The sequence below is a fragment of the Seriola aureovittata genome, chromosome 14 (assembly GCF_021018895.1).
Source record: "Seriola aureovittata isolate HTS-2021-v1 ecotype China chromosome 14, ASM2101889v1, whole genome shotgun sequence".
In the NCBI taxonomy this organism is placed as follows: Eukaryota; Metazoa; Chordata; class Actinopteri; order Carangiformes; family Carangidae; genus Seriola; species Seriola aureovittata.
In genome coordinates this window covers 11323296-11343817 of record NC_079377.1, presented here as the reverse complement: position 1 = coordinate 11343817, position 20522 = coordinate 11323296, and the positions used below count along the sequence as shown (strand labels likewise).

General features: G+C 38.5%; 1 protein-coding gene across 1 annotated transcript in view; it reads right to left on the bottom strand.

The window, feature by feature from the left end:
* eys (eyes shut homolog) overlaps nt 1-20522 on the bottom strand; it is a 154322-nt gene that overhangs the window by 6612 nt on the left and 127188 nt on the right. Inside the window, exons 43-47 of the mRNA XM_056394875.1 lie at nt 18985-19208; nt 9085-9257; nt 4308-4490; nt 3052-3218; nt 1997-2141 (exon numbers count right to left, since the gene is read on the bottom strand). Coding sequence (XP_056250850.1) covers nt 1997-2141; nt 3052-3218; nt 4308-4490; nt 9085-9257; nt 18985-19208 — 892 coding nt within the window. The remainder of the gene's footprint in view (nt 1-1996; nt 2142-3051; nt 3219-4307; nt 4491-9084; nt 9258-18984; nt 19209-20522) is intronic.

Genomic DNA, 20522 nt, shown 5'->3' with positions numbered 1-20522 from the left:
TGAATGTCAGAGAGATATCTTTCGTTTATCTGAAAGAGGATTATCAGAGGAAACAAGAATTCTTTGTTTTGCTCGTATGACGACAAAAGGGTCGACTCTAAGATGTGATTAAGATCCGAGTTCTGTTTCCTACTGAAATAAGGCCCGTAAGAAGGAAAACACCTCTCATAATGTGTGCAGAGTTTAAAACAAATCCCTTTGATGGTTGTTTGTTTTATCATGTGACAACACAGGCTTTTATATCAAAGATACATACTTAAATCTGCACATCTTTATTCAATGCTGAATTTGAATTTGATGGAATAAAGTCTCTACACCTGACACCCAAGATTTCAGACGTTTTGAATCCAAGTGCCCCCCCCTTCCTGTCATCATGCATCCCCCTCATCATATTTGCTTTTTGCTTTCATAATTCAATTTTATCAAGACAATATTTGCTTTGGCCCGTACCTGCAGAGCACAGGGCCTTCTATAAATACAAGGCCTGAGCACAAGCCTTGTACTCATCTGCACATGCAGACTCCCTTCTCTCTGCTGCATTAGTCATTGGCATAAACAGGATGCAGGGGAAATGTCATGCTCATTCATGAATATTCAAGGCATGATGCTGTCTACTTGGCAGACTCAAGTGATGGTTGCGGCGGGCTAAAACACAGACCATCGAAAAGCGAAGCAGATTTATAAGGAAGATAACAAAAGCTGGTTATTTTTGTTTTGGCTGCATAGTCCGCCTTTTGTAAGCGAACCAGTAAACCTGACGATGACAATTATACCTTAGAGAAAACGTGGAGTCAATTTGTTTTTGCAGAAAACATTTTCTGACAAAACTTTCAAATTGTTTCAGAATAACATTTTCTGCTCATTTCTCATGGCAATATTTAAAAATCCAGAAAAAAATGACTGCGGTTCAACAGGTTCAAGATCTCTTTTAGCAAATGACCGCATGAAAACAGCATGAAAACAGCATGAAAACAGCATGAAAACAGCATGAAAACAGAGATTTAAATAGACAAACGCAAACACAAACTTCCCCATTTCTTGTTATTTGATCAACAGCTCAAACTGGGTAACTGATTTTTTTTTTTTTTTTTTTTTCCCAGCAGCCACAGTGCCTCCTCTGCCACCTTTCCACAGGGGAGTGAGGATCTGTTGATAACTGGGAGTGAAGTGCATTATCAGTGTGTTCACTGCCAGCCATCATGATTAGGGCTCGAGGAAGGTCACACAGATCTGATTAGACGCTCATGAGTTCTCATTACATCCCGAGCAGAAAGGTTATGGTTCCACCAGTGTCGCCCGGCTCAGGTAGTGCTCACCAACACAGGGGACTATGACGGTCTGATACAGCCTGGGCAAACTGACGCTTCTCCAGAGCTGATTTGATTTTTGAAGCTTTATTTGGTGAGCAGAAAAATGAATTATATAATGATAAATAAGCAAACACACAAAATCGCTCCCGTCTTTAAACATGAAAACCTCTTGTTCACCTGAAATGGATCTGCCATGACATTTGTAATAACAAGCTTCATTGCTATAGTACAGAGACTGCTGAATATGGTTATGATGATATTCATAGCTGTTGTCATTATTACGGTTATGGCAATTTCGCTCCACAGCTCAGCACATTAGCAGCCACAATGAATGCCCTGCAGAATACATTCCTACACCTGAGAGAGAGAGAGCATAAATGATGCTGATGATGACAAAGATTATTTGTATGGCACCCTTGTTCAAGTGACCTATCAGCTGTGGAATAGATTTGCACCAAACACACAACTGTGTGTGTGTGTGTGTGTGAAGTCATTAAAGGGTGCAGATACAATCAGGCTAGCTCTAACCAAGCTCTGTGCTCTGGTCTGAGCCTGTAACTCCCTTTTCATTACACACCTTCCTCTCTGCTTACAAAGAAACAGAGATCCTGAGAGAGACTCCAAGCCCCAGTGCTCTTACTGCAGACAGCAGTGTTGGGTTTGTAATGAAGCCGTAGCAGTCTTACCCTGGAAGCCATGCCGGAACCTGGAGCCAAGAGGGAGTAGCTCTGGGGTGTACTCATTATATCCACCTACAAAGAGCTGGTTGAAAACATTGAGGCCCACCAGAGGTCCTGGAGACGATCCCGTCCTGTTACGTTGTCCATCAAGCTAAGAAAGACATAGTCAAAATGTCAATACTAAAGCAGGAGTCTTACATCTGTAAGCGTCAGTGTGGGGGCACAATTCATTTGAAAGACTGGCTGGCAAGGCTGACAAAATGTATGACCTTGCATTGATCACCGAGTTATTCAGCCTGCGTCCACTTATCATTCACAGTAGCTGATACTGTATAGTTCCGTTCTTTTACCTCTGAACAGACTAAATTCTTCGAAGCATCAGCTCCCCAGGGATCTCGGCCCTTCGGCTGACTCGCTGGCATCTCACTGTTGCTGCAGATTTCTCAACTGCACTTACATTATGTGAACATCCTGTTCTACCTGATCATTGGACAGAAATGATCTGGAACCTGAGGTGCTCCAAGAAAAACATTCGCCTCACTATAACACCATTTAGAAGCCTACGCCACCCACACCTGGAAGAGTTTGGGAGAGTGCGGGTCACAGAGCGGTTTGATGAGATCAAATGAGGGAATATTGTTCGGTAACAGTGGATCCCAACATATTCTGCCTACATACCATCTTTCTAGACCTCCCATATTATTCATTCTGTACACTAGTTTATCCTTTATATACAGTATCTCTATATGCACTTTTGCAACTATTTAGATGCTAAACTGTGTTAACTGTATTTAGTTGCACTGGTTCTGTTAAAGTTAAATCTATTCTAAAGTAAAGTGACATCTCATCACGGCCTTAGTGTGGACATAGTTATAAGAATTTTTCCTTCTCATATTTTTTCATTTGAAGTATCTTTAGAGGTGGAATCATTCAATATTTACACCTTACTAGCTGCTTTCCTTTAAAGGATCTCTCATCAGTATATGTGTACAGCATGTAGGCATTGCCTAGTCTTTTCGTTTTTTTTCCCAAAGCTGACACTTCACTAATCATCCAATCACCTTCAGCCATCCTGTTTTCTTGGACCTTCCAAATGTAACAGTGTGAATGTTGATCTGGTGGTTCAGTCGATCACTGACTATGGTGGCTACGCCTGATCCGAGGTTGAATTTATGCACAACTCGGCCATTTCGTATTCCCAAAACGAGGAAGTCATCGCCATCATTTCCTGCAAAACATGTGAAAAGTTTGCTATTAGCACAAGCAGACTCAAAATATGGAATACATAACACTTCCCGCTAAAAACACTGAAAACACATTCAAATAAAAAGATATAAACATTACATCTGTAGCAAACATTTAGAATAAATAATACATTTGTGGACTTTAAGATTAAATTTACATTACCATGTGTTTTATTATTTATTTTGCCTCACTACTTGTTTAATTTCATGCAACTTGATGACTGCCATCAAAGAATGAACTCTGCTCCATTCCTCGCTGGTGGTGCTTAAAGAAGCCACTTCATTAAACCAATTACTATGTGAAGTGTTCGTATTTCATCTGTTCTTATGTTGTGCCTTTGAATTTGTACCGTTTCCAACACGGCTGCTCACTCTCCTGACAAGTGTTTCATTATTCATATTGCTCCTGTTGTGTTTTTGCCTCCACCATGATGAACTGTATTCTCAAGAGAAAACAAGTGCAGGAGATCCACAAGATCTTGTGTTTTTTTTTTTTTTTTTTTTTTCCTTTCTCCATCTTTTGATGAAATATTCCGGAGACAGTGACACACGGTGGTTACCTGCCACCACACCTGACCCTCGCAGAAAGGAGATCCTAATTTAACGGGATGGCTGCTGACAGCATCACAGAGCACCTACGCCTCAAAGTCTGTTTAAGGCAATTAACGCTAATACTTTTGAGATGCTTGACTCACATGTTTATTTTATTCGATCAAAGCCAACACGCTTCTTTTTGAGAGTCAAGAACAATAACAGTTTAGCTGGAAATCAATTAATTGCTGGACTGCAGGAAGACTCATTATTAATGTCTCAAAATCTGCCAAGAAAGAAAATCCTCAGCGAATCCTCTTGATTAGAGGATCTCAGAAGAGAGTAGAAATCTATTAGATAGCGCATTAACATACACAGCGGGTGAATCCCCTCAAAACTGCAATTGCATTTCCTTTAAAATCCTTAATGAAGTTTGACAACTCAAATCCAACTAAGGAGACATCTCAAAGTTGCTTTCCTCTTTTCATTTGACCGTAAGAATTATTTTAAATTGCTGTGCGGCGTGTCAGGATTGAGCTCACCTTGTCCTTTATGCCCAGCGAACAGGATCAGGTTGTCTTTCACAGCGGATGAATTGCTGGCGAGTGTGAACTTCAGTTTGAACTCGTAGAACAGACTGAGGCTCGGGATGGAGGAATAAGCCACAAAGGAGGTGTAACCAAACTCATCACTCCCGCTGAATCTGGCACGAGTTATGTTGATGGCTGCAAAACAGACACATTTAAAAGATCACATTTGTGTTAAAATGGGATAATAGAGGAATAAGAAAAAGTATTAGGAGGGCTGATTCATCATCTCCTTCACATGTTACCAAAAGATGGCACTATTGCTACACAATACAAACCAGGGATTAGTGAAATATTTTCTTTTCTGAATGCTATTAGACGATGACCTGTTTTCAAATACTATCACCTCTTCAGTCCTTTTCTATTTTCATTAGTAGCTGTTTAGGAAGGGCTCTGGCAAGAAAGCATCGCTTCATTCCCAGTGTTCACGAGGGTAGCACAATAATCCCGGTGATTCAATTACAATCTCAAGTTTACTTATTCAGAACGCATGGTTGATTCAATAATGCTCTCTCATGTATCCCATCTCAGCGTACCCATCTACTTGATTTTACAGTGGGGACTCAATGTAAATTTCCCCTCGCTCATTCAAAATTACATGCTGCTCTATGTGTGTCTGTGCGTGTGTGTGTGTGTGTGTATGTTTTCCTTTTTACAAACCAGTGAGGATTTAAACACAAAACTGCTCTTCTTCACTGCAAACACCTTGCATATTCTTCTGCAGCCCCAGGCGACGGCTAAGAGGAGTTCAGAGCTCCCCTCTGCGACTGCCCTCAGCTCTGTTTGGCTGTTAAATTATTAATAAAGCTGGAAATGCTTCTGTTATCATTTCTAGTCTGGTAGAGCTGTATTTGCCTGTTGTTTCACTGAATGGCCTCAGTGTTAGAGCTACATCTTATTTTTTTTAAACTGTTGTGTGATGGAATTAATCATATAAACGATGATCTTTTTGTTCTGTAACAACAATTGAGCTCTGTGTGTGTGTGTGTGTGTGTGCTTTCCCCACACGTTCAGATCAGATAAGAATATATAAACCATCATGTGTTTATGAATGGGCTATTTACCTTACTCTACTAATCTAAACTGATATTAGCTCATTTTAGATGAGCAAGAATTAATACAAATTTCTATTGCTACAAATGTGATATGAAGTTACTGTTAGTCAGTAACTGTTTTATACTGCATAATATTAGATCATCTAATTACATCATTTTATCAGAATATTTTTACTGTTTGTCATGTTTCCATATCAAGTGCCATTATATCCTAAAGTTTTGTCACCTAGTTTTGGTATATAGGATGGTTACAGAGAAAGACAGAATACAGTTAAATCAAGACCTCTGTCCACAGAAACTGGACATTGTAAGTGTCTATCATTGCAAATTTCCAAAACAAAACACACCATCTACATCAGATGGATATCAAAAAACTTTGCCCCATATTTTTGAGCTATCACACCTTTGGGTGAGCTGAAGAGTCACTCATTATTTGGACAGCTACTTATTCTCAGGCATATGGCATGAGCATAGTTTTCATACATTTACATACATGTATGTGTTCTTAGTCAATAGTTTCTGTTGGCTAACTCATCGTTGTGCAACACTTTGAAATACTGCTCAGTGCTGGTGAAAGTAGTGGTTAGAAAATAGCACCAAAAAACTGCCTCATGAGCTGCCTCTGTGAAATGCATCCACAGAAATGAAATAATATAACATAGTATTTCCACTTTTCTGGGTATTTGTGTAATATGGTGCAATTGAATAGGAGCGGCAGAAGAAAAACCGAAAGACATGTTGCACTGGATTGTAAAATTCATTCTGACAAAAAACTGCGTGTACATGGTGGGCACAGAGCAGCTGGAAAACAACACGTTTCCTGAGTTAGAGGTGCTGTGTACAGTATACTATTATATTCTTTTCAGTCTCAGAACAATGCAAGGTTAACAGAAATTTCACTAAATCAATACTAGACTGATGTGCTGATGGAGAATAATGCTAGTGTTTGAGTGTTTAAGCACAAACATGAAATCCTTTGAGATCGGACTGTATGAGATGTATCTATGGAAATATAATGTACTAAAAACAGATTGCATTACATAACTATATCTACACTTGGCTGTTTGTGTGTTTGTTATTCGACTATTTAAGCAGTGTTAGCATTATTTTTCCTGCTTTGTGCACTCAGACTTGACAACATTAATTTGAAATTAAAATGATAAGCACATTTGCAAGTGGTGGAACTGTGCTAGCATTACTGTACACTTCACATTCAGTGTATTGTTTTCAGTACTCTATTAATTCTTAACATGAATCCTTAACAGGAGGTATGGGCAACTTGTGTACAAAGGTAGACCATTAATAATTCTGAGTGAAGTTATCTTAAATATCCATTAATGTTTCACGAGCTCAACTCTTGAGGCATCAATACCACTTCCTAGTCTTCCCTTTCCTCCATTTCCTGCGTGTTCACAGACCATCCTCATCTATTAAAGCACATGTGGGAAGAAAGAACAGAAAATATTACATTTAGAAAAAATCACATCACTGTTTCAACTTAAGGTTTTTCTCAAATAGAGAATAAAAAAAAAAAAAACAATTACCATGCTTTCAGCGACAGTATTTTGCTAAGGATAATACATGAGGAAAAGTTCTACAAGTAACAAGTACAAAAAAGCCGTGAGAGGCAGGAAGACTTTAGGAGTTATCACTTTTGACTCTGATCTTATCTGATGATATCAGGATTAAAATTCAAATGTCAGCCATATACATAGTGTGACACTGAAAGGTTAGATTACTCTGTTTGGTATGTGGGTGCTGAGAGTTTGACAGGGGATGTGGCATGGCTGAGCAACTTATATGCCAAGCACCCTGCTGCTCCTACAGTCAGTTCAGTCAAGCAAAACCCTTTGTTTCTCAAAACCATAGCCTGTAAAGCCCCCTAACCCTTTTCATGGTATTTCTATTTAGAAAATATATTAATTAAGAATTGAAAATTACCTTACTATCATTTCTAGATCATTCGAAATACATATATGATGCTGCATTCATTTGGTGTCAGAATAATCTGAAAAATTTGTTTCCGACTAGAAAAATTAATGTCAGAACAAAACTTTGGAAAGTCTCTGAAAATTTTGGTACATGATTTGCTGAGTTGTTTACATCATATAGCCTACGCAGAAATATGGCAGTAAATGTTTGGTCATTGGTGAGGCTCTACTTTGGAAAAGCTAAATGCTAACATCAGCAAGCTAACATAAGCATGCTAACGTGCACAATGACAATGGTAACATGCTGACGTTTAGCAGGTGAAATGTTTACCATGTTCACCATCTAAGTTTTGCCTATCAGAGTGCTAATATTTGGAAATTAGAAATAAACACAAAGCATAGTATTTGGTCATAAACCAAAGCAAATTAAAAGTTTGAGGAAACATCCAAAGAAACCACCTGGAGGTTTGTAAGATATTTCAGTTTGGATCCCCAGAGGCATGTAAAAACATAGCAAGTTTAACAGTGAGTTGAGTTGTCCAGTATATGTGGTTCATTTCTTATGTTAAAAGACCTATTTATTAAGCTTTTCTATTGCTACAAAACCAGCATTAGCATTAACAGCTGTTTACTTCCCAGTCTTGCCTAGAGCTTCAGTCATCGTTGCGTTTACAAGACAATAGGTTATATGCCCCATTGAGCAGCACCACTTCTTCAGACTACTTGGCTGCGGCTAGCTGGTTAGCATGCTAACTTAAGCAGAAGAAAAGAAGTGAGAGAAAGAGAAGCGAAATAAGAGGTTTGCTTTCCACCACTGGAGACAGCTCTTGATTAGTAAAGGAATGAAGTTTGATGCTCAACTCAAAACATTTCTTCTTGACTGCTAAGTAAACAGCTGGTAATGCTAATATTGGCTACGTAGCGAAAGAAGCTAGCTCCTTTAGTCAGTTCAACAACTGCTGCTTTTCAATGACTTAGGCTTAGGTGGAGATCACTTATAACACCTGTATTTGTGTTTCAATATTTCAACAATTCTGTATATAACATGTACAGATCCCATCAATGATATGTTTTTGGTTTCTGTTGTTAGATAACTGCATGACTATTATAAACTGATTCAAGAGTCAAAATGCTAACAGCTCAGAAATTATTAGTTCTAGTTAGCCAGTCAGCATTTCATGTCCCTTGATGAAATTTCTTCTTTTTCTTTTTTCATAGCTGTGGAGTTGTGTGATAGAAATAGAAAGTTAATATATGCCAGGGTATTATGTTAAACAGCAGCCTATAATGAAAGGGAAAATAAGTGACCACAGATGGGCAGATGTGACAGTGAGCTAGCTTATTAACATCTCTGGTAATGTGAGAACACATCGACACCCTAGGTAAGGTACAGCAGCCGCCTCACATTTTTAGAGATAAATTACCAATAAAAGTTACTTTGAGTCTGTGCTGTGCTGGAATTACAGATGTTTGGAATAAAGATCTTATGAACTAAAAAGAGTCTTTTGGAATATTCAGCAAAGCAGCTGTGAGTTTTGCTTTGATTATCGGACTATTGCTGCAGGAAGACGTTTCTGCTTTTTCAGCAGAATTTAGTTTCATTAATCCCTTTACTTAACAACAGGCTCTCATTCTGCCAACTGCTCAAGGCTCTCATTCACCAACTGTTTGCAGATCAGCCTCTTAATAATGCTGCTAAATCTACGCTGCGTTGATCTGAGTGGAGCTGCTCTTTGTAACACTCACGTTCATCACACAGTAGACCTTGCCTTCCGTAGGGGCAGAGACACACAGCCTCCAGTGGCGACTTTGGGATGCATGTGGCTCCATGACCGCAGGGGTTGCGCTCACAGGCATTGAACTGGCACAGCCGGCCTGTGTAGAGCGGGGGGCACTCGCAGAACCAGTCCTCAGCATCACTAAACGTGTATACATAGAGGGAGACATCATTAGGCCAGAGGTGAAAATGGACCATGACATTGTAGCAACATGTCCAAGTGCTTTACAAGCTCGCACAGTGGCCTGCTGAACACACAGGGAGAGCAGCAAGGATAAAATAACCCGACCTGTAATGCATGAAAGATTTGAAAAGATGTTAAGAGTAAATGTGGTCAGCCTGGTGGAATACTTTGTGATATATGAGAACTGCTGAAACACAAGCATTTCAGTGAATGCTTCACAGATAACGGTGTAGAAAAATAAGGTTCTTGTTAAGGATTTATTCATCTTAAAAGCTAATGCAGAGGCAAAAATGACTTCACATGTCTTTTGGTGAAGGTTAACACACGCACCCTGAAAAACAACAGCAGAAAGCAGATGATTAGTAACGTGTCAGGAAATTTAGAACCAGAAATTGTACAAGACTTTCGGTGTCTTCTTTCCTCGATTCATATGCGTGCGATTCGTCTCTTGGCAAGAAGGGGAGGGTGATCTAGCATGCAAAGTAATATCCAGACAAGGATTTTATAAAATGCTCTACGATGTGCGCGACTTTGAAAGGTATAATATCAGATAGAGGAAGCATCGGTGGGGTTTCAAATCTATAAATTAATAATGTGTTTTGAGCAGCAGCACTGCAGGATGTATCCTCCTTGCTCCTTGAAAAACTAGCTTCTTGAAATGAAATATTTACATTCTGTCACCATAGTTGAGCATTGTTAGATATGACTTTATTGAGGTACAAAAGGATGCTGTACAATGCAGTAAGATTTCTAGTGTATGATTAGTAACAGGCTGCTAATGTCAATTTTAAGACGTTTTAAGGCACATGTTCACGCACTGTCGCTGCCAATCGTGACCGTTATTTTCAAAATAACAGTCACAGATGGAAATTGTCATGCATTGAACAGAGCCGCCATTGTCATTCGTATAAAGTTTGACAACCTGCATGAAGAAGAATCAAATATTTAACGGAGCACCTTCTGGTTGTGTCTCCATGTTTCAGAGCTTTGAGTGCTGCTAATTTGTCCCTCGCATTGTCAGTTAGTGTTTGCGTTTAAATGTTGGTGACAAACACACAGTGCGTGGGTTTTCCTCCAGATGCTCCAGTTTCCTCCCACCATCAACCCCCCCACACACACACACACACAAAACAGAAAAAAAAAATAAGTAGGTTAGGTGAATTAGGTGACAGTCTAAATTGCTCGTAGGTGCGAATGTAAGTGTGAATGTGTCTGTGTGTGTGTGCTTTGCCTGCTGTAGACTAACTACTTGTCCTTGGCTCCACATTCCTGCATTGGACAAGTGGGTGTAGAAAATGTATAGATGGGTGGATGCACAAATCTAACAATGTGGAAGACTTGAAAAATTTGTATAGATCCTATAAAGTTAGATCATGGTTACAAACACTGAATTCATGCAATTTTAAGCCTGCCTCTATGTGCACAATTCTCTAAAAATGTGGTGGTTGTGGTTTAGTTGAGGATGTATTTATTTATTCATGTCTTTTTACATAAAATATTTGAGTTGAAGTACATCAGAGCTAAAGGAAGAGACACTCACACACAAACAAAAAAAAAACCCCCAGCTCATGATACAAAGGAATCACACAAGACCATGCAACAAGAATGACCTTGAAACAATTCACCACCTTCACTGGGTAAACAACATTTCTTTCCAGATGTGTTGAGAGCAGCTTATAATTAACAGTCTGGACAGGAATCAGTCGGGTTGGAAGTTTTGCCTGATGCCTGTTTGTTGTGGCAAGACATTCAGATATCTTTGCATCCTCATAGAACAATATTGTGACTATTGAGAAAAGAGACGTTAACAATTAAATCCATATATTTTATAATCAGTGTATAAGCATTTAACGAACAGTTTATGTTGCAGTATAGTGTAGTTGAATGCAGATTTAAAGTCATTTTTATGTGGTTCTTAATCTATAAAATTCGTCAACAATTATTATTACATTATTATAACTTTGTTTCACTATTTTATACATTATCTGTACATACACAGTAGGAGTTATAGTTGTTAACAGACACATTAATAAATACTTAGATCTGCTCACCACTATGTTACCCTGCTTACACACTGAACTTAAAGTGTTGCCAAGTGAACGTACTAAACCAGATGTGATCTAAAGGAGGATAAACCAGTAAAAATGAATTGTCAAATCACTTGAGTGTAAGCACTAGAAAAAGGCAGTGGTTATTTCTGGCTCAGAAAAGGTAAAGTGTAGATGGACGGGGGGAAGGAACACGGTTGAAAACACTTGAGTTTTAATTGGCCTAATCAAAAACTTGATGTGTGGGGTGACAAAAGGTTATTTTAATTTGCCAGAGGCAATCACTTTGATTACTAAATTGTAGTAATGTTTGCAGACTAATTTGAATATGTTAATCACAAATGCATAAAGTTGGTACTTGCCATATCTCACACCATTCAAAGGCTGCAGCTCCACAGCACACATGCTGCATAAATTATTAAGGAGGACTACATTTTTAATCTAATGAGTACCAGATAAAATAATGAATAATTGACCGGTTAGCTTATGATATCCCTGTCAGCCACTACAATAAGCTGTGTGGCCACATGCATTTCTCAAATTTCATCCCTTGTAAGTTATTTACAGAACACTTCTTTTCAAGTGCTTGTTGGTATGCAAATACACTTCAGCAGTCAGGCACTGATGAGGCTCTGCCATGGCAGTCTTCAGTTCTCCGGATGAAAGAATTTAGTCCACTTCATCCTTTGTTAAAATAAAAAAAGGACCACTGGGTTTAGCCGATATTATTTATAGAGAAGAACTGCTTTGGTACTGAAACGCCATTTGCTTTCCAGTACTGCAAACAGCCAATTGGACACTGTTATACTACAGGCACTATGATTCTTAGTTGGTGGGAGGGAAAATCATTTGAAAGATGACTTGCTCTTCACCCAATTATTTGTCATTTGAATTATGAGCAAAGGGATGAAGTGGAATTTACACACGGCATTCACCTGACGTACTCAAGCTTCTGTTTGAGCAAATGCTTGCTCGATATTTCCCTGACCTCTTCCAGGCACCCTTGCAAACATTTCCTTGGCGGAGAACTAGGGTGATGTCTGTTAAGTCTCCATCACAGAGTCTTTTGAAACATACTGCCATAGAGAAGAATACTTTAGATGATACTTGAAATAAAATCCTTATAGAAAAGGGGCATAAAGCATGAGGGAACTTTTCTCAAGGGATCAGACAATTTTTCAGTGGTCCAACCTAGAGCACACTGCACTCTGAGGAAAGCTGTGCTTTTCTCAAACACTTATACTCACGCCTTCAAACTTGACTTTTTTCAAATGTGCTAATAAAAGTTTTTTTTTCTTTTTGATAAACTCTTGATACTTAACATACCTTCTCGTGTCTGAGAAATAAAGGTTTGTATCAGAGATTTAACTTTAGAAGGGTGATAAAATTGATCTGCTTTAGACACTAGTCAGCCTCTTTGATGGGTGAGATTTTCTAAACTATATCTTTTCTATGGGCACAAAACTCATCCAGGACTTAGTCTCCCTGTTGTGATGTAACAGTATCACTGGTCGTTTCTCTCACCAACACACAGGCTGTAAATAGCAAGCCCATACTGAGCCAAATGATGTGAAGTTCTACCTACTTGTACCAAACACAAGTAGCATTTGCAAAGAGAGAAAAATATGGCAAAATGTTGAGCTGTGTTTTTGTTGGAACTAAAACTGAAAAAGTGTTTAAAAGGAAACAACAACAACAACAACAAAAATGTCAGCTGTCACTGACATGACAAAGGGGTGAGACAAAAAAACAAAACAAAAAAAAAATCCCCAACCAGTTTAAGTGATAAACTGTGAGCACACTGGCTGAGCTGGATGCAATGAATGAAATAACATTATGTTTTTGCCTAGACTGCTTGACACCTCACTGAGGAGAACAGATTTCTTTAACTGGAGATCATAATGTTCTCCACTAAAACCACCTGCTGATGTGTGTCTACATAGACACACACACTACACGTTTATTCAATTTCCTTCAGTATTTGACACAAACCACTGCAGAATGCTGTGGATAGTGTAATTACTTCTATGTTTTGTTTTCTCATGATCACATAACAATTTTTAGGCACTTCTATTGTGGAGAGAAATATTTGATTTCTACAGATAGCTGTACTGCATTCCTCTGATTATGTATAATTACTTCAGTGGAGTCTTGCACATTTTGATAATAAAGACAAGGTTACAGTTTGGGTTAAACTGAGAACAGAAAATAATTATTTTGTGTCTACTAATGAATTTTGAGACATTATTACAGACTCAGACTTGTTATCACAAGTACACTGTTGAATAAAATTGTCTCACATTCAAAACTTGGTTTCAATAAGAAATCAGCTGTAGCTCTAGAGGTTTTATTTAGTCAACTCTAATGAAGCTGGTAACCGGAATAGCAACATCTGATAGTCTACAGCACACATGCTCCTTACCATCCTTGTCATTCCAGATTCAATTTACAACCAAGTGGAGGCCATCTGCTTCCTTAAAAGGTAAAGGATACGGCTGGTGATTATTCTATAGTTTTTTTTTTTTTTTGTCAATAAATCCCATGACCAAAACCAAACCGATCTGAAAAAGTATTGTCTATTTATTGAAAGTCTGATATGTATTATATCTTTGAGTTGATTCTACACTGTCCTGCAGCCACTCACTACAGCACCAACTAGGCATTCATCCGCTGCTGAAAATAGTCCCCAAGATGCTTTAGTTAATCCTGTTTGCTAAAGTTTGCTAAAAACAATACAGTGCTCAGCTGTTTCAGGAAAATTTCTGAGCCTTTTTGAAAATTTGAACTGTATATTTGTTAAGTAGGAACCAATGGGCTCAAGGCGAAGGGCCACAGGCAGGTTAAGGGAGTCGGAAATTAGTGAGAGACGGATTAACACACTGTCAATTTTGGTCTGTTTTATGGAATTAGTTGACAAAAACAACAAACATGTTATAATCCCGCCCTGATCCTTGAAAAATACCCTTGAAGAAAAAAAAAAAAACAGCAACAACATTATTTCTACGCTCTACTCAGAATAAATCATTCGGAAAACCAAAGTTCATTGACCTTTCTCTTTCTGTTGTTTTTTATTGTTGAGTCAGAGGTCTAAATAACAAATATAGCCATTTGTAATAGAAAACCTAATGCAGAAGCATTTCTTGTTCCTGTTTTCAAATCGATTTATCTGTGACTTGTCGCCAAGTCACATTATAAATTGCATAATTACTATCTAGTTACTTTTAGGTATGTCAAGGTTTCACAGACACTAATTTTAAAAAAAGAAAAATCTCTATGTGTATAAAAATAACCAATATGGACAAAAAAACACCCTCACACAGTTGTTTTGAATGCACTTGTCCTCCAAAATTCAAAGACACAAATGCAATAAACTCTATAATGAGCAAGTTCTCAGGAAATATTCTTCAGGGATTGCAATTGCACACAGGATGATAGCTCTGTTTGTTTCTCATGGTGAATTAAAATAATTGTATCTTGGACCTTGAGTTATTTTATAGGTACTTTGAAACAAGAATAGCTGGAACTCTGATTAAGATAAAATTGGTTTCACTTTCTTTGTGGAGAACATTTGCAGGCAGTGAAATGGAGAATTGGGAGAATTTATTGTTAAGTGGAGTTGTGTGTGCTACCGAAGCTGGACCATCGCAGAACAAACATGACACAGTCTCTAACTGCAGCCAATTAGCAGGAAGTAATTCTGTCTGTGAGAGTTCTGCTCTGTGCGTCTGTATGTGTGTGTGTGTGTGTGTGTGTGTGTGTATGTGTGTGTGTGTGTGTGTGTGTGTGTGTGTGTGTGTGTGTGTGTGTGTGTGTGAGAGAGCATAAGTCAGTCCTCTCTACACAGTAACAATTCGGATCTATTTATGCGAGCGAGGAGATCACAAGATGTCACATTCTGATGCTAAACTTTAAAGCAGCTAAAATCAGTATTTTTTTATATCTATATGAAAGGTGTTGCTTGAAGACAAACCCACAGGCCATTATTGCTGGACTATTGTTCAGTGTCTTTCAGCTCACCATTTTGGTTTTATGGCCTGCATTGTGTTTTTGGTTCATCATCATTGCTCTAATCAGATGCAGCAGGCAGCTTTCTTTAGCAAAAACGCTCTAAAAACAAAAAAGTATAGAATAGCCACATAACAGCACTGAGGGTTATGTGTCAGACTATGGCCTGGGTGCAGTAATTTACATATCAAATCAACATATTACATAAAACACACCAGTAGACAGATAAACATAAAATAAATGGTATATTACCTGATGTTCTCTATAATACACATTAGACATATTAAAATTTTTCTTATCTTACTTAAAAATCAACTTCTTGTAACAAACATGATCTTAAGCAGTTGATGCGTATACAAATATACAAAAAAAAAAAAAAAAAAAGAATTTTGCTGGGTGCTTTATACATGGTCTAAAATCGTAGTCCCTAACCACAGACAAGATGCTGCCACCTGCTCCTACAAAAGGTTCACTGCACACCCAGGCAGATGCACACCGGGACGCCATCAACATCAGCACCCCGGCAGCACATCTGTAGTCAGGGGACAGGGGGATCCAGGTGCAAGTGTCTTCACACTGCACCCCCCCCCGCCAGCCCCGCAACTGGTCACAAGTACATCTGTGGATTGCATCGGATGGGAGAGTGCAGTATATTTATCTAATTGTCTAATCAGGAGATGATGACATGCTGCATTTTGTAACTATCTGACAGACACAGGTGTTCACATGAAATATTCTTTTCTTTTTTTTCTCTTGTTTGTTACAGAGCAACTGCAAAGCACTTACAGCATGGAGTGTGCCTCTTGGACACAATTTCCACTTTAACATTTCGATCTGCTGTTTTTACAGTCGGTCTAATGACATGGTCTGTGCGAGCCGCGGCTGAGGTTTATAAATGACACAGATATCAGGCATCACAGAGCTGGCACCAAAGAATAAAAAAAGGCCATGGTCCTTTGGGTGCTGATTGCCCGACTTTTCACATTGATGTCACTTAAATACCTAATATGTATGTATCACCCGGCAACCACAACCCATTATCCTCTCAGGTTTAATATTGATATTCCTACATGCCTAAGTGAACAGAAAACCGCATGAAAAAGGGGACGTTGCCGAAATCACCCCAACTGAACCCACAATCAAAGTCCTTATTCATCCTATTATATTGTGGCAGTGCAATTCATGGCAACTAACAGAATGAAGAGAGCTCTGTGAACTCCCGGCGACCCCTCCATGCTGTGTGGTTCAAGAGGATACTGCATTAACGTGTGTTCATCACACAGATAATTGCAAGGCTCACTCTTTCACACATGACAAGCCAATGTGACCACAATGCCACAGCTTCTTAATTGGTATTCTTAGAGCCATTCATATTCCAATATTCGCTGTGCCCTTTTTCATTTCCTGTCTAATAAATGCAACTGTTAATTGATAGTGTCATAACACAATGAAGGGGACGTCGAGGGCAGCTACTTTCTGGATTACTTAAGGTGAAAGAGTATCACATGTAGTTAATGCATACTTAAAAAAGAAAGCCAACATGGCTGGTAAGTGGGATGTGATGGCAGTCTGATGAGCTGGACGAGATAAAGATGAAGGAAGAAAGGAGCTTCATATATTTGGCACAGCACAAGGGACTAATGTCGGCTCAGGGATTACCTTTACTGAGCAATCAAATTACTGTACATTTACAGGAAGAAGTGGGAAGAACCAGGCCATGACTATCTCACTCCTTCAGTGAATTTGTCAATAATGTTATGTGTTAAATCAATGTAATTAAAGATGACAAATCTTCATTATGAGGTGTAGTCCTCTGTCAATCTGTTTTTTTCTATAAGTAAATGACACAATAATTTAACTTCAACGTGATATGAACAACAATTTAACACAGTTAGAACATGTCATCATGAAGTCTACAATTATTTTAATCTGCAACAATGGGTTTATTTGGCCACATTGGAGCAGCAGAAATGAGATGTAAACACAACACTGACAAATTATCACCTTTTTTTCCAGCTGATGTGGTGAACCTTACACATCCAGCAGAAATGTAGCAACACTGACTTTTATCTTGAGTCATATTCACTCATATTCACTCCTCTTTTAGCTCTGTTTTTGTCTCCACCAGCTCCTGAGGTAAATATTTGTCTCTCAGTTTCTCAATGCACCGATATGCTCACCAGCTAGTTGCTAATGTTGTCTCTGTGTTGCTGGGCAGGTAGTGCATAATGTGTTTTCACTGAAAACAATGAGTTTGATGAGGTGAGAGTGAACCAAAACAGCAGAGCTGTGGGCAGACACTGAAATGCTATGTAGAGCTGAGGTGGAAAGTCATCATTTGTGGGTTCCTCACTATGAGCGACCCATTGAAATACAATCAGTCTTGCCATTCATTGTTAATCTAATTATATTTATTATAGCGGCATTAAAATTTAGACGTAGTTCCTCTGGTGTAAACACATATGTGTCAATGCAGCTTCACACCAAGTTTTCTGTATCAAATGTCATAGTCTTCAGCGGGAGGTGGAGTGGAAATTTTTTAGCCGAGCAGGAAGCTGAACAAAAGCAGCGGATGGTCGACAACTAACTGACCTTTCTTATTGTTGCTGACCCCTCACAGATGTATTGTGGGACTGAGGGAGAGCAGGCGCCATCACAATGAAGCCGGCTCTTTCCCTTTTTTTGCCTGAGCCTCTGTTATTGCAACGTTTATTGTGTGTTGTGCATTTAATTGGTGCAGTGTTACAAACTCTTGGAGAAGACAGACTTTCAACAACACTGAAAAATTTATCGACTTGCAAAGCTGCAGCTTTTGTAACAGCTTGCTTATTTATAAAAAAAAAAAAAAAAAAAAAGATTTGGCATGCAACTGTTACTGACTTGCATCTTCCAAACTTCACCACAAACACTTGAATTATGCATAATGCATTTCGTGCCTGGAAGGCAAAGAGGGATTTCAAAATTCTAGAAATTCCATTTTTTTCGATTAATAATACATTTATATTGATTTTCTTCTGATACCGAGTCACAGCTCAGTATTTCACAGTGCACAGTTAGCCTGCAGAACACCTACATTCAAATTAGTCCAATGCAGATAAGATAAAGTTGACAACTGAACAGTTATGCAGTGGGTTGGTGCTAGGAAGAGGAGCTGTTGCCAAAACTGTCATTTCACTAGCTGGCTGACTGGGTTAGTGTGTGTTCAAAGCTTCCCATTGCACAGCCACATCCCCATTCATGTTATCACAGATTGAGAAAACAATTTAAACTGGAATATATATTTCTACGACGGATTCTGTCTGGCTCTGCTTCATACTGAGTGACGTGGGCATAAGGAAACAGCAGCTGGAGATGTAATGACTCTGTCATTCATACTCCATTTTTCTCATGACCTTTGTTGTTTATAGCTTAAGCTTATCCAGTAAACACTCCTTTTCTTTTGTTTGACACATGCACATCCAGAACTCTACTCAGCTGCAGTGCACCTCATTTCAAGGGTCATTTTTTGTGTGTGCTATGTTGTACTATCACAGGATGAAAATATATTTGAGACACTATTTTATATTCCTAGTGACTTTCAAGTTCAAAGGGAGTTAAGTAATGTTTAATCAGTGTAAAAGGTGACTTAGTACCTGACACAAGTCCCTCCATTACGACAGGGAAGGTGTTGGCAGACGGGCGGGTCACAGTTCTTGATGTTTCTCCCTCTCACTGCCTCTCCCACCAGGTAAATCTCCTTTGAGTTGACCTGAAGTTCCCTGATACAGCCAATGAATCTCCTTGCTCCCTTTGCACTCCCATCATGCATCTCCCAGTGGGACGACATATCCCCAAGAAATATGGGACCAAAGGTTCCCTACAAAAAAAAAAGAAGAAAAAAAGAAAAAAAAAAAGATCAATGATCATTTAGTAAATCACACAAATATGTTCCCTTTCAAGTATGAATTTAACAGCTAAAAACACGTTCTCAGTATCAGTGTGTGTGAATATATTAACATTATTATTACATTAACAAAACCTTAATGTATATTAAGATGAACAAGAAAGATTAACACTATCAGCTAATGTTACTCTCCAGATTAATGTGGTTTTAGCATAACCTAGACAAGAAACTGGAGTTATCATCTTCCGTTTTTCAGACCCTCTGAACTCATATGATAATACACACGCTGATACAATGAAAAAGAGGTAAAATATCGAAAGAAAAAAATGCTGCAAGCTTTCTTTGATGTGCAAGGTAATTGGGTAGAATTAATGTAGATAAATTCTGTGAACTTGCAGCTTATCCTGCCATAACGGTCAATTTAACAAGTGAGGCATAATTGTGTCTGCTACCAAAGTAGAGCCGAAGAAAAAAGAAAATGGAGCACAAGAACGGTTTCATGTTAGCACTGACTTACATATATATTCCATTCACAGCAGTGACCCCAGGTTGTTCAAATGAATATTGAATACTACTGTCTATTTAGAAGGTTTACATACACCCGTCACGCATGATGATGATTAATTTATGAAAGTCAAATCATTTATCACAGCTTCATTACTCAATCTTTCAAATTGTATAAAACGGTGACAATGAATTTCAAAATAAACCTCCCATGAGTCAAAGGGATTTTTGTTTAATTCATAAATAGGTTTGTTTTTTATGGTCTTTTTTGAGTAAAACAAACACAAAAAAACACCTTTTTTATTTTGACAGTTAGCAAGTGGATACTGACAGTACTCACTATCCCTGTTTTCAGCTTATTGACATGGATGCTTTTATTTTATCACATCTGGTCATGGGAGATATGAGTGCTGGTTGACGCACAGACAGTTATTACACTTAATACTTTTCACAATGCAGGCCTCTCATGTCATGTATTAAATGGGTGAGTCAGGCAGACTCTGTTGTTATGGGAGGCTGTATGTCAGAAACTATAAATCTTACTTATGTGGGTCAAGGATCAGTCCTTGCTCAAATCCGTCTCTCCCCGCCTGCTTCCTTTGGGTAAAATTTTGTGTAGTTTAAAAGTTACACTGATGATGTCTACCTCTCTATGGGATACAATATAGGATAAAAATCCTTCATGAAGAATAGAGCAGATATTCTACGACTTCTTAATACCACTGTGAACGTATCAAATTGCACTGAATCTTGACATTTTCAATTTCACATCAGTCGTTATGA